At 39.9% G+C, this 13,895-nt stretch overlaps 1 protein-coding gene across 1 annotated transcript in view; it reads right to left on the bottom strand.

Annotated features, from left to right (window-relative positions):
* The window catches only part of LOC135942348 (glutaredoxin domain-containing cysteine-rich protein CG31559-like), a 29,426-nt gene that overhangs the window by 3,357 nt on the left and 12,174 nt on the right, over window positions 1-13,895 (bottom strand). The window contains exons 3-4 of the mRNA XM_065488418.1: window positions 4,605-4,838; window positions 3,614-3,679 (exon numbers count right to left, since the gene is read on the bottom strand). Coding sequence (XP_065344490.1) covers window positions 3,614-3,679; window positions 4,605-4,838 — 300 coding nt within the window. The remainder of the gene's footprint in view (window positions 1-3,613; window positions 3,680-4,604; window positions 4,839-13,895) is intronic.

Below are 13,895 nucleotides of genomic sequence, written 5' to 3'. Positions count from 1 at the left end.
GCGCTGATTAGTAAGCATGGTGTGCAAAACGTACAGAGTCGATCATGCAAATTTATACAAAGGGGCAGATTAGCGTGGATCCTTCACAATGACATGATTTGAAGCTCTTAGAATTAAGTAAGATCTTGCATTGACTATAAATGAGTTAAATGACTTCATTATAAATTGTTTAAAAACAATTTTATATAATATGTTTTATTAACACACGGATCCTACAAGCTAATTATTCTTTTGATTGACTTAAAGGAAGTTGAATACAATTTGAAAAAATGATTGGCATTATTTATAGCTTTTAAAAAGCGTGTAATTCAGAAACAGACAACTTTTTATCAATACTATATATGCTTATTTATAATAAATAAATTATTTTTGTATAAAATTTGCCGTAATTAAATGTAACTTCTTTATAAAAATATTAACTAATCGTGAATCTCTTAAAACGATCACAAAAAGCATCAGCCCCACGGTTCCAGGAAAGAGCACGAAAGCTTTTCAGCATTTTGTTTATAGCTGTTGGAGCACGACGACGAAAGACGCGCTGCTTCTCTCGAGTCAACTCTCCTCCGCCGGCAATTATGCAGCACGCAGCCAGAGAGATAGAGAGAATAAAACTGAAATCGGCGGCGAGCTTCCCCGCGCGCGCGAGTCGATGACCCTCGAGAGAGGAACCAGTATGACCACCTCGCTCGCCAATCGTCAATTCAGATGCTCCAGATAAATGCCGGACTTGAGCTTTCTACACCAGAACTAACTCTTCTCCGCACGCAGCATCCCACCTATGTGCATGTCTGGCAATTTATTGCAATCGATTCGGCGTCGGCATAAAAAATATTGCTAACAAATTAGATATTTATTGCTCTCTATATTTCATTCCGTGGCTCGTGAGGGAGGAGAGAGTGAGAACGAACAAATAAAAAAATTCGTGCAGGAATGAGCGAGGGAGAGTGAAAGGGTTGATGGAATCATTTGAAATTTCGCTTGCTTGTGAAATAGTCGTTAACGTTCATGCATTTTCCATAGGAATTTAGGGAGGCAATATTATCCGGTCCGCACACGGTGGGATTTGTTTGAATTTCAAATTTATGGATATTTGCAATGGGTGTAAACGACCCCGTTTGTATTTGACCAATGGCAATTTTTCCAGAGCTGATTTTATCGAAATTTGTCACGAGCGTTTCATAATACGATGTCACGAGAAAATTGTTATTGATTTTAGACAATTTTTACTCAAGGAAGGCATATTCTGCGATGGAAATCAGACTGGTGATGATCCAATGTGGTGCTACCCCTCGTGATTACTCGAAATTAGTCGAGAAGAACACCATTCACCGAGGACTAGTCCAATTTTTATATCCAACGCAGAATATTGAATGTATTTAAGTGCACGAAACTACCATGAACTTTTTTTCGATGCGAATACACCCCACAATTTGTTTCCTAGCTGCAGAGCAAAATTTAATTACAGGGTAGAACTTTGTTGCGTTGCAAAGTTGCGAATTCGGTAGTGAAAAAGTTTGAGACAGGCAGGCAGGCAGGCAGGTGGAAAATGCTTGAGTAGTGCGCTGAGCCTGGGAATTCACGAGCTATTAGATTGATTGAATATTCGTGCGAGATGTCAAGAAAAGCTGCTTACGCGTTGTTTGTCTTTGAGCCTAGCGCAAAGTCAATCAGATTAAGCGCTGGATTATCTGCTCAGTGCATCTGCAAACACCTGCGGGCGAAACATCGCACACCGGCTGCCTTTGATCGAATTTCGCGAGCGGGCGCACAGCTTAGCGTCTTTTCATAAACTATGCAAATTCGTCTCTGCTAGAAAGGAAAAGGCCTGGAGGAAAAACAGCGATTTCCCATCCTTTCCCATTAGGACATATTTTCAATATCACATTTTAAGCCTGTGCTAATAAAATAAGAATTTTTTAAATATTTAATTAAAAAAGTATTTTTGGTGTCCATCAGACCTTACAGATCAAAATGGCAATGACGGTAGTACATTGAACACTGCAGTCATCCGCATTGAAATTATGACGGCAGGAAAGCGGCTAACCACGTGCATATATGTATATACCTCATAACTGTATCGATAAAACGAACACGATATTGCAGACGCGCGTTACACCCTGTGCTTTGTGCCGCCGAGCAATTGATCTTCTAAACGCTGACGGTAAGTCCAACTCTTCCTCGCGGTTGCCATGGCACTACACTTTCCCCTTGTTTTTCCACCTCCTCTCTTCCCTCTTTTCTTGGTTGTCGAGAAAAAATTGTCATCTGTGTCCTTTGACGCATAATCATGTTGCAAAATGACGACAAAATTTTTGATACCTTTGTTAAGACTTATACAGGAATGAAGTGAAATGTCTCTTGAATTAAATTGTTGTGCTGTTCTGTATTAATATTCAACCTCTTATTAGCATTCCGAGAAACGCCTGGGACTGAGATTCGCGCAAAACTGAATAGCTGCAAGAGGAGAATGATTTGTCAAAGAAAGTGTATTCCTCATTCAAACATGACTGGAATAGAGCAACATGCAGCAGATTCTGTTAAATAGCAAAATCTCAAGCGATTTTTTAGGGTTTGGGTAGAAACATAAAAATGTTAATAATAGTTGGTGCGCTTGATTAATTCCTAATTGTTGTTTATAGGTATAATTCAATTACAGAATTAAGAAAAATGTAATTATCTAGTCTAGTAACGCATAGATTTAACCCTAACCTTGTTAAATATTTAAAATTGAAAAAAGGAGAAAATAAAACGAATAGGGATAGAAAAAAGTCTTTCAGATTTAAATAAGGGGGAGTTTAGCCGCAGCGAGCTTTTAAAACACATCATATCTCGTTTTCTTTTTTGTTTGTACTCTTAGCAATGGAAATGTAGTCTGCCATATTCAACGGCCAGTGATTCAGATTTCTCAGCAGCTAATTTTTTTATTGTAGATTTTGTATTTCAGGGGAATAGTGCTGCTGATGAATGCAAAAAATTCTTCTACTTAACAATCACAGAGAGTAGAGCAATTTGCAATATTTCTGCTATTTTAATCAAGAAATCATTGTTTTCGATTTTACAATTATTAGTTCCAGCGTCACTCCTTCAGTTTTCAAGTCAGATGAGGAATATATTATTCTCTTTTTGTTCTTCGTTTGTTGCGACTTTTTATCTTTGTGTCCCAGGCGTCTCTCGCAATGCTAATAACAGGTTGGATAATAATGCACGAGCGGCGTCGTTGCTCATCAGGCTTTTGTGCCTTTAATGGCAAACGCGCGTTTCTTCGTTTCTATACGGCTCCGACAAAAACGACACTCGCTTTGTTTCCTCCTTCTCCCTGGCTGCGAGGAATTTATTCCGCCCTCCGAATCCCTTCTGCTCTGCCAACTCTCGCAACGGCAAAAGTGCGTGTAACGCCAAATGACGTTATCTTATGATAAGAAAATATAAGAAAACGCTCTTCGCTCTTTAATATCATTTCTGTGGAAATTTGAGCAGACCCTATTTTCTCGGAAAAGCTTTCATCAAGATAATCTAGCCTTACTCTGATAGAATATTTCCCAGTCGTCAAAATAATGCGAGCGTGCGCTCTCAGAAAATCGAAAATGCAATAAAAACGACGAAAAATACTTACTTTGAACGGTCGAAGGAGCTTCCTCAGCTCGCCGGACTCGTTAAGCCTCTCGATCGTGTCCACATCCTGCACAAACACAAAAGAAAATCAAATCAATCTCTCCAGCGCAGCCTGCATTGTCAGTACAATTGCTTTTTCGCACACTTAATGGAAGAAACACTCAGAAAAAACCCGCATATGTAGCTTTCCGTTAAGAATCTTTTGATTGCAGATAAAAATTTGCAATCTGATAAATCACAATAATTTAAATTCATGTTCAATAAAAAATATTAAGTGAAGATGAGTGTACCTTGAAATAAAATTACATAAAATTTTTAATTGGATTTGATTTCCGAGTGTGGTGCATGCAAAAAAGAAACTCAAAGCTCTCTGTTTGACGCAGCTTCTGGCGATAATGATTTTCTGACAGATATCTGAACTGAATCAGCTTTAATATTGCTCGCGGTGCAAGTCAAACAAACTCGTCGCTGCATTTGTCATTCGATACGCAAACACGCGGCGTAAAATTGTTTTGCTCTTTGCCGCATGCCCAATATTTTCCCTTCTCGTATTTTCACTGACGGATCCACTTTCCCGGTATGTAAAGCACTTGTCTCAATTTTCATTATTTTTTATTTCTCTCTGTCCCCGCTTGAACATATTGATTTTGAAACGAATGGTTAGTGAAGAGGAGAGACTTTGGACGACTCTCGTGTTCACTGCGTATGCTAACAATTGAGATGAGAAATTTCTATTTGTTCCTCCATCAGCAAGTGTCCTGAGCATTCACAAAACTTTGGAGTTTTCCAAGAATTATTTACATTATTATATGCTCCTCTACTAATTTCTAATAATAATTCGTGTCAAATTTCTTCCTCATATCTTGACTTGCAAATAAATTTAATTTAAGCACTTCCATCTTGTCACATATTATGCTAAAAAAAATTTAAGCTGGATTTTTTCTAGTTAAAATACGACCCATTTATGCCATTATTAATTGACATTAACTTACTCCGAGGTGATGTCCGTCGAGGAAAACTTGCGGAACGACAACTTGGTTGGTCTTCATCCTGTTCTTGATCTCCTGTTGCGTGTTTATGCTCATGAAGACGTCTCGCTCCTCGAATTTGACCAACAACGTCCTCAGGATCTGTTTGACTTTGACGCACCGCAGGTAGGTAGACCTCACAACGCCCATGGTCGTCGTGTAGACCACCAGCTTGCCCTGCTCCTTGTCCTTAAAACCCTGTGGACAAATGAAAATAAATGCGGTCAAAAAGCTTTGCTTAGGCGAGAGGCGAAGTTTGTTTATTTTTCAGTGTAGAAAACGAGAAAATGCCGGGCGGCGATGAATAAAATTTGCACAATTTAGGCAAAGATTCGGGCTAAAATCTTGGTGCCATTTGCATAAAAGCGCGGTGGAGAGATGCTGTTGAAATATCAGCTCCCTCTTCTGCGCTCGTAAATTTTAACTTTATGGTCGTTTTATACGTCCAGCCAGCCAGCCAGCCAGCCAGCCAGGTAGACGCACCATGTAATTTTGCAACAAGAATAAGAAGCAGCAACAGTCTCGAGCCAAGACTCTTTTATATACACGGACACTGGCCCTTTTCCCCGCGTATTCTTGATATAAATAAAGGGGGAAAGCTGCAGCGAAGGCAAAGTTATAATGTGCGTCTTTTAACTACGCTCGCAAGTCGCCACCTGATCTTCTTCCGAGATTAAAAGGCGCGAGGTGCGAAAACTTCTACGCGATGAATTCTTTCTACCGCGCTTAACTTTCAGCTTGTTTTGACAGCATGAAGACATTTAATCTTAATTCAATCTTTTAAAATTTAAAATTCTCTTATTGTGTTTCGCTCTCATTCGTGTATTATATAAAAATGCAAATTTTACAATTAACTGTGCCTTCAGGGCTATTTCGCAAGCTCAAAATATTAAAAAATAAGTTCTACTTTTTAGCACAGCACGATAACCGACGTGACCGTTTTCTTTTCAATCAGCACGTTCTCGCAAGTACAGCCAATATTAGCAAACCGAAAATTTCACACAAATGTGCCGCTTGAGCACGTGATGCTCGAGCAAGGTGTGACTTCCTGTTTGCAGCAGAAATTAGCATATTGTTAAACACGAATTCCAGTGCAAAACACGCCGTCAATAAAAGCACATTGCATCAGGTTATAATTGAAACCGAATTTCTGCGTAAATTAGCACACATATTGTCAAAGAGAAGCGTGCAGCACACTTGTTTGCAGTCGCCGACACCGCAGATTGCAAACGCAGCTCCGAAATAAGTGTGTAAACCAATGCTAATCTGCCGATTTCAGCGTGGCAGAAAGCTTGCACAATTTGCGTTTCTTAATTATTTGTTGCCAAACAAAGAGCTCCGTTCGCCGCTGATCCGTTATAGTTCTGCGTTGCGCGCGGCCCTAATTACGTTTAATGGCTGCTGATCTCGGGCCGATTTATAGGCGCCAAATATCCTGCAGTTCAAGTTAACTGCCGGGCGGGGAAATTGGATCACACCTCGTGCATATTTTCTGCTAGATGGAGGGTCAGCGAGAGAGCGTTTTATGGCGAAATCGACCACTTCCTTATTATATCATATCATAGGGAAGCATTATTCTATCGAATTCACCAGACTTCCTAATCATTTTTTTTTGTAGCAACCCTCGCAAATTTTAATTGCATAATTGCTCGGGTGACTTTGACAAAACGACAAGGGCACCTATTGAATTGCGTGCTCATTGACAAACCATAGCTTTGCTCAGCGGTAGCAACAACTCAATTTCAACCACACGACTAATGGCTCGTGTGCGGCTGGTTCGGTCAATCGGAAGCAAATCACACTGAAACCCGCACGATGCATTAATAATTATTGCAACGGACCCAAGGAGACCCACAAGGAACAATCACGGCTTGAAAATTACTAGAAGAGAAGGTCAATTTGCAGCGGCAGTGCCTCATCAAATTACTCGGGCGCAAGGTTAGAGTCTAATTGCTGCGACTCCGACGCCAGATTAAAACTTTTAAGACGGCTAACTCACTCTCTAGCCTCTCGGCGCGGATCGATATTTATGTAATTTGCGCAAGTTTCGCGCGGCAAACAATCGTAAAGTGCGTGAGTGAGTGAGATTGTGCACTGTGGGAGTCACGTTTGCCGGTCGACGACACCAGAGAAATTGGTTTTGTTTGCCTTTGCGCTCCATTTTACCCGATTTTGGACCACGTCCACGCGTGTGCGACGAGGGAAAGTGACAGCCGCCTCTTAAGAAGCGAGATTTGTGATTATTTCCACTCTCGGACACGCGGCACCCACTCACTCGCTAATCCGTCTCGGCCGAATCAAAACATTAGATCACGCGCGCGGCTTTTACTTTTCTGGCCGGACAAAGCAACTTTTCCCGGTTGCACCGCAAGTTTTACGATGGTTCTTTTCTTGGGCTGCGCCCAACTCGGCCGAGTGAAGGTGCAGTTCGCTTCTCGATTTTCAGCCTTGCCGCCTGCCAAGCAATTGTAAACAACTGGATGTAATACGTGCTCCTCGTCTGGAATCGGCAAAAGCTGCGTGCTGTGTGACGTGCGTGTGTACTCGTTTTTCAAGGGTGCCACGATGAAAGTAAATAGAGAATTCATGACATTTGATTCGGTCCACAAACAACTGAAAAAACAGCTTGCTATAGAAATTTATGCACTTAGTAAAAATTTCTAAATGATTTTTGTTTTTAAACTATAATTACGTGTTTTTGTTTGAGCTATAAAGAATCGTGGGCAAAGTTCCTATGCAAAATCAATTTTGAAACTACAAAAGATTTTCTAAAGCCCATTTCATCAACCTAAATGTGCTCCTCTTTAATATCATTAAATAGATACATGGCAAAAATCTACCAGACCTAAATTCGTATTTTTTTAAAAAAAATCAAACATTGGATACAATTAACTATTCCCTACGGGGCTGACAGTCAATACAATTGGATTTATCTACGGATTCCCTTTCTCGAGCATCCAAAATTAATTCAGCAATTAGAGTGAGGCAAGTGCGCAAAAACTGTTGGCTGTTGAATTATTAATCGAGCAACGTCGTTGAATCTCTGGCTATATTATGCTTTCGTTTAATTTCAAACTAGTCAGGTCCGCCAGCGGAGATTTTTCACCAGTGCTGCGCCCCTAAAATTTAATTAAAACGGCAACCAGATTCGCAGAAGCTGCGTGATCTGCATCTGAAATCGCAGTCGACGAAATGAAAAGTCAACTTTTTTTGCTTAAAAAGGAAACATGGCTGCGAATCATCTACTACGTGGACCGAAATTCAGAGGGCTTTAGCGTTGCGTTTAATGCTCTTTTAATGAAATTATACTGCCCAAATAGGTGGATGAACTCGCTTTCTTTGCGAAAAACGTGCCCAATTTAGTTTTAGAATCTCGTTTACGCATTCGTGAAAGTATTTTTGCAAACCATATCCTGATGCAAATGAGTTGTGTCAACGACTGCTAAATAGTTTTGAAGAAGTTTAAATGACAAAAATTTCTCTAAGGTTCGTAGTTTGTAGTCGTAGTTTCGTGCAAATATGCTATGGAAAATCATCGGTGGCAGCAATTTAATATATCTGTAACATTTCGTGGAGATTAAAAAGGTGGATAAAACTCTTTTTAACAAAATAAAAACCATTTTTTGCTCCATTCGAAAATGTGAACACAGGAAAAATATTTTTTGCCATTTGCATGAAAAAATACAGATTATAGAACATGACGCAATCGTGTACTGAGTTCAGGAAAATGAGTGAGTTGTTGATTTTCACAGGAAATATTCGAGAGTTAAAAAGCTGACGAAAAGCCATTCTTTTTACTATATGAAATCAATTCAATGGTTTTGAATGAATCGTTAGAATCAGGAAAACGTCCACAAAGAGCAAATTCCAATCAGCGTGAAATGAAAGGGTCGCTCGGAGCCAACCTTTTTGCACACCGATTTACTCGAGCATATTTTTGTTTTTTTAGCAGACACTCCAGTGAAGAGATTTTTTCCTGCTCGTCGTCTGCCAAATTGCACGGCATCTGGCGGCCTGCGTTTGGATTTAGCCGGCCTGGGAAGAGTGCGATGACGGCGCATTAAAAGTGGAGCACGAGGACGAGAGATATGCTTCTGTGAAACACAGACGGACGGATGCAGCGAAGAGAAAATGCGGAAAGCAGCTCGTAAAGTTCCACTGCTGATGACAGCATTAATGAGGTACATCGCGTCGTCTTTGCTTGTCGCTCCATCTCATCCGCGCGGCTCCAACGCACACACACTTCCCGGCTAATTAGCGTGTTTGGTCGCCGGAATGATGCCTATGTAATGCGAGTGTATCGTTCACTTTTTGTCGCAGCGCACGCGTACGTGTCTATGTGGAAATTATTGTCAATTTTCTTCTCTCTCTCTCCGGTTAACTAGGAGAAATGTCACACCAGATTGACAAGCGTGCAGCACTAATTGAGGAAAACGCATCCGCTTTTGACTCAAAGAAAGGAGTCTTACGGTAAAAACTCATTGTTAATTTCTTATTTATGTGTGTAATCTTCTGGTAACAATATATTCTGCGCTCCGTGTTTCAGCAATTTCGCTTTACGAACAGCGCAATGAGTGACAATAAACTTTTCGCAAATTGAGGCGTGCAATTGGTCTGCGTCATAAAATTCAAATTGCTCTGTTAGCTGCGTGTGTGGCTGTGGCTGCCGAACAATCGCACGAACTCTTCCCGCTCCCAAAAACGAGCTCATAATGTAGATTTCTATCGCATTTTTCATCATACTTAGCGAACAACAAAACGTTGAAGGAAGTACCGAAGATGGCTCTGAAATTTGCACTTACGATCTGATTGGAGACATCAGCAAATTTTGATTGCAATACAAACAAAAATATGGTTGTAATGAATATTTCTCTAACATGATTCGCATGCAATAGAAACCATGCATGAAATTTGTAATAACATTTTTTCGCAAACTAACTAGAAACGATTAAATTAAATATGAATCCGTTCCTCTATATTTAAATGATATTAAAAACAGTTAAATTATCTTTTTTGCTATTTCAAAATAGAAATTAATTCGACCTTCGAATTTACTTATCATTCTTGTTTGAGTCATACAATCAAGTCATGTTCTAGAGTTTCTGACTCGTGTTTTCGACAGTCCTTTCAATTGCAAATAATTTTGATGGAGTAAACCTTGTTGACATCCTGTTTAAGAGGCAAGTGTTTTTTTAATTAGTAAAAAAGGTGATCCATGGCTCTACTGCGCGAGAAAAAATAATTTATTAAAAAATCCATTGAAATCTAATCAAAGCGCACTATGTTCTCAAATAATTAAAAGCGATCTCAACATGTCTCCAGCCGGAAATGTTGAATTGCGCATTAAATTTTGGTAATTATTCCATGCGTAAATCTTTTTAAGATCAATTAAATCATCTGAGAACAAGTGAATACCTTAATTAATTTTCAGGGCTTCTCTTTTTAGGCAGCGTTAAGGTTCCAGATTACACGAGTTTGCAAAAATGCAAAATCACTTAACGATTTAATGTTATTTTTAATAATCAACGTTTTAATGGGGAGCTTAGTGTAGGAAACACTTTGGCATGCGGACCTTGAAAAGGGACGACACCATTTCACCCTGAATAGGAGACGTCAATCGCACACACGGCTCGAATAAATGATACGTGTCGCCGGCGGTTGTGCACTTTCACACGGTGGACGAGGGTGCTGCGTGGGAGTCACTGGCATAATGGGCCGCAATTAAACTTTCTCGTCGCCGCGCGCCAACCACACAAAAAGCGTGCAACCCGATGCAAATTGAATTTAATAGCTGCACTCTTTGAACGAGGGCGCTCGGCTGTGGATAAATCGATTGTCGGCGCCGCGTCAGACGCAAACGCGATGACGCAAGCGGCGCGGCCCATGGTGGGCCACTATCGCATGCACTTTGTTGAAACACATCTAGGATCTTTGTGTTTTCGCGCTCTGATTGGCTCGATACGCATGCAAATTAATACCGCTAAATTGCTCTTTTCCACTGCATGCGTACTCGGCTGCTGCCATGCTTGTGTCACCAAACATAATCGACAAGCTTGCGCTCCACTTTTTGACTCTTTGCTCACGGCGCGACTCTCTTCGCGAGTCACTCAAACAGAAAATTGATAGGCCAAAGAAGTTTGTTCCTGAAGCGCGACATCATCCGCAAAGCAAAGTTAAATGGGACAGAAAATTCAAACTGGAAACTAATCTTCAATAATTAAACTTGTCAACAAAGTTCTTTCTGGAAGATTGCAAAAATGGGACACTCAGAAATGAGACATTTATTCAAATGTATTATTCATGAAATACCGTAAAAATTATTTACCTCTGCGTGGTGGCCACAAATAATCCTTTAGGATATTCAATTTAACTACCTCAAAGGATGATTTTAAATTAACTGTCCCATCTGGCACTTTCTTAAAAAGTTAAAGGAAGTTTAGGATGAGGAAAAAGAATGAGGAAAATATTTTTGCCCCATCGACGCGTAAACGAGCTTGAACATTATTCGCTCAGCCAGTCCAGCAGACGAGGCGTGGCATCAGCTTAAATCTCAATACAGGGCTTAACTGATACATAAAATTTGACAAAATAGAATAGTCAGCTCAATGTATTTTTGAAAATTCTGGAAAGATCTCCCGTTATTTCCAAATGAGCTGCGCAGTTGACTCAGCAGCTTACCATCAGTCATATTATTATTTCGTCCTTCGTTACTTCCTCTGCACGGCTAATTTTCAAGTCTTCTTCCTCTTTAAATAAATGTACCTTACAATAATTAAAAAAACAATTGCAACATTTCTGTTCAGCCTTAGGTATATGAATTTAAAAAAATATGTACATTTTGGTTTCAGATTGGCCCATCGTGCTATAGTTCTCTGATTTTTAGACAGTCCGTGGGAAGGTCGTGCATTTCTTTGGCCGATTTGATAGCGCGGCATTCCTCCAGCCATAACGCACTTCTAGTTGAAGTGTGTGAGAACTGCCGCGAAAAAAAAGTTTATTGACTCGCCGTTCTTTTGTAGGAAGCCGCGAGTTAGAGGGAAATTAAGCGCTAATCACGCGCGAAACAAAAGCGGCTCCTCTCTAATAGATGCGCCGCTTGGCAGTTATGAAATACATCATGTTTCACAGTTTGCAAGACACGAAATCGTTTTTGTTCCCTTGCTGCGTGAATTTGTTAAGTCATGTTTTACATTGCCGTAATGAGTTTCACAAAAACTGATCGTGTGTGCTGCAAGAAACGTGGGTTTCCCGTTCGAGGTAGAAATGGGTGAATATTCACTCGAGTAAGTTGAATTCGGAATGAGAAAAGTTGATAATATGTATTCACGCAGCCATTAGCAATTCTCGCCAAGAAAGCACTTACCGCGTATGGAACGTGCGACAAAGCCCACACAAAAAATATTATAGCCTTTGCACAATCGACCCGGGCGAATAAATGCCAAATCGCTGACGGCGAATTGTAAATAATGCAAAGGTCGTTTGCTTTTTTCACCGTCGGAGCGGCCATTATTTCGGATCGAGCCATTACAGCATCTCTGCGTGCGTGTTTTTGTTATACAAGCCACTCAAATCTCTCGAATCTGGAGTGTGTGTGTGTATAGGTATTTTTATTCGACCGTCAGGTGTTGAGCAACTATGTAGATCCAGCGCTGACTTTGCAACGCCGAGCAGCAACAGGTGAACGAGTTGACCTGAATCTGACGCGATTTTCGCCACTTTGTGATCTGTTAATTACCACATCCCGGGCTCGGTCTTAAAACTGCTCCTTGCAAAGCAGCATCCGCCCGGATTTTACGACTTTAAACTTAAACCGAGAATAAGCTTAACTCGTGCTGGTAGCCAAGTAGCGCTTGTTGCTAGATGCGTTTTCTCGAGATATTTTATAGCTAACCTCCTCGAAAAACAGTTCAAAAAAGGTTTATAAAGAGTTTTGTTGATGACTTAACATGGCGATTAAAAAATAGATTTTTAATATCTCTCACTACAATTTTTATCTCCCTCACTGCTATTGAAACAAATTAAAAACAATAAAGAAAGATTAACGCATTACTATTTAAATGATCAATTCTGTGTAAATCATGTTGAATATTATCATAAACAATACAAGTTAATTAATTTAGGTTTAAAGTTAAATATGTATTGATAAAAGATTGATAAAGAAAAATGGTGTCATTATAGTTTACGTTTCAGATTTGATCGAGTATTTTTGGCAATCGGGCGTTCGATTGAATGAGGTTTCAGTTTGCTCCAGTTTATATAAAGCGGATAGACAAACATGGAATGACAGTTACAAATTTTTGCATTATTTGGATACATTAGTCGGTTGTTTGAACTTTGAAGTGAATTTTACAGCAATAAGACTCTATACAAAATTCAATAGTAGTTGTAAAAATTCCGTTTTTTTTTATAATTAACTCGATTTCTTTCGACAAGAGTTATCAAACGGTTTACTCCATGCTCCGTTTGACAGGTAAACTAATGATATAAAATAATTAATTCTTATTTATTATCAGGGGAACCATCACTTGCCATTTGCACAGCCAATTTTCTCTAAAAAGTGCTATTAGGGAAAGTTTGTGTTCCAACTATAATTCCTTTCAATCATCGATTGATGTTGATTACAAGGAGTTTTCTATGGTTTGCATTGTGATTTCTGTTCAATTGATAAATTCCATTGCTCCGTAAAGATATGAGTGTAAAAAAGCATAATAAAAATCAAATTCAAACTCATCCACGTCCTTTCAAAGAGTGAATAATTAGCAAGTTGTGTCTATACGATCACTATCAACTTTGCCTTTTTGTTCAAATCCAGAATTTCTCCCTTTCGTTTGAATCAATTAAACACACGCGATTTGCATTCCATCAGATGGTATCGTGCTATCAGGAAATGTTCGCGTGTTTCACTTTTGCGCGAATTTCACAAAAATCCGGTGTGGACACGGAATCGCGGCGTGGACGGGGAAACGGATTCAGAGCATGGCTGCGGCTGGATGGCCGGCCGGCAGTGTATCTCAGTCGGCAGAAGACACATTTCAACTGCATTAATTTGGATCGTTCAGCTGCGCACTTCACGGGCCATGGCGTTTTATTATCCTTGCCATTCAGTAGCAGCGAGAGAGCGCCAAATAGTACACATCCAACCGGCATCAGATCCACCAGTCACGATTCCAAACGCTATTGAAAGAAGAAACTAAAAGCTGCGTCTCCACTTGGCTCTGTTTATTATCCAGAATGAAAAGTGTTTAAAGTAGACTA

This window comes from Cloeon dipterum, chromosome 4 (assembly GCF_949628265.1).
Source record: "Cloeon dipterum chromosome 4, ieCloDipt1.1, whole genome shotgun sequence".
NCBI lineage: Eukaryota > Metazoa > Arthropoda > Insecta > Ephemeroptera > Baetidae > Cloeon > Cloeon dipterum.
Note: the sequence above shows the minus strand (reverse complement) of the source record. Positions and strands in the feature narration are given on the sequence as shown.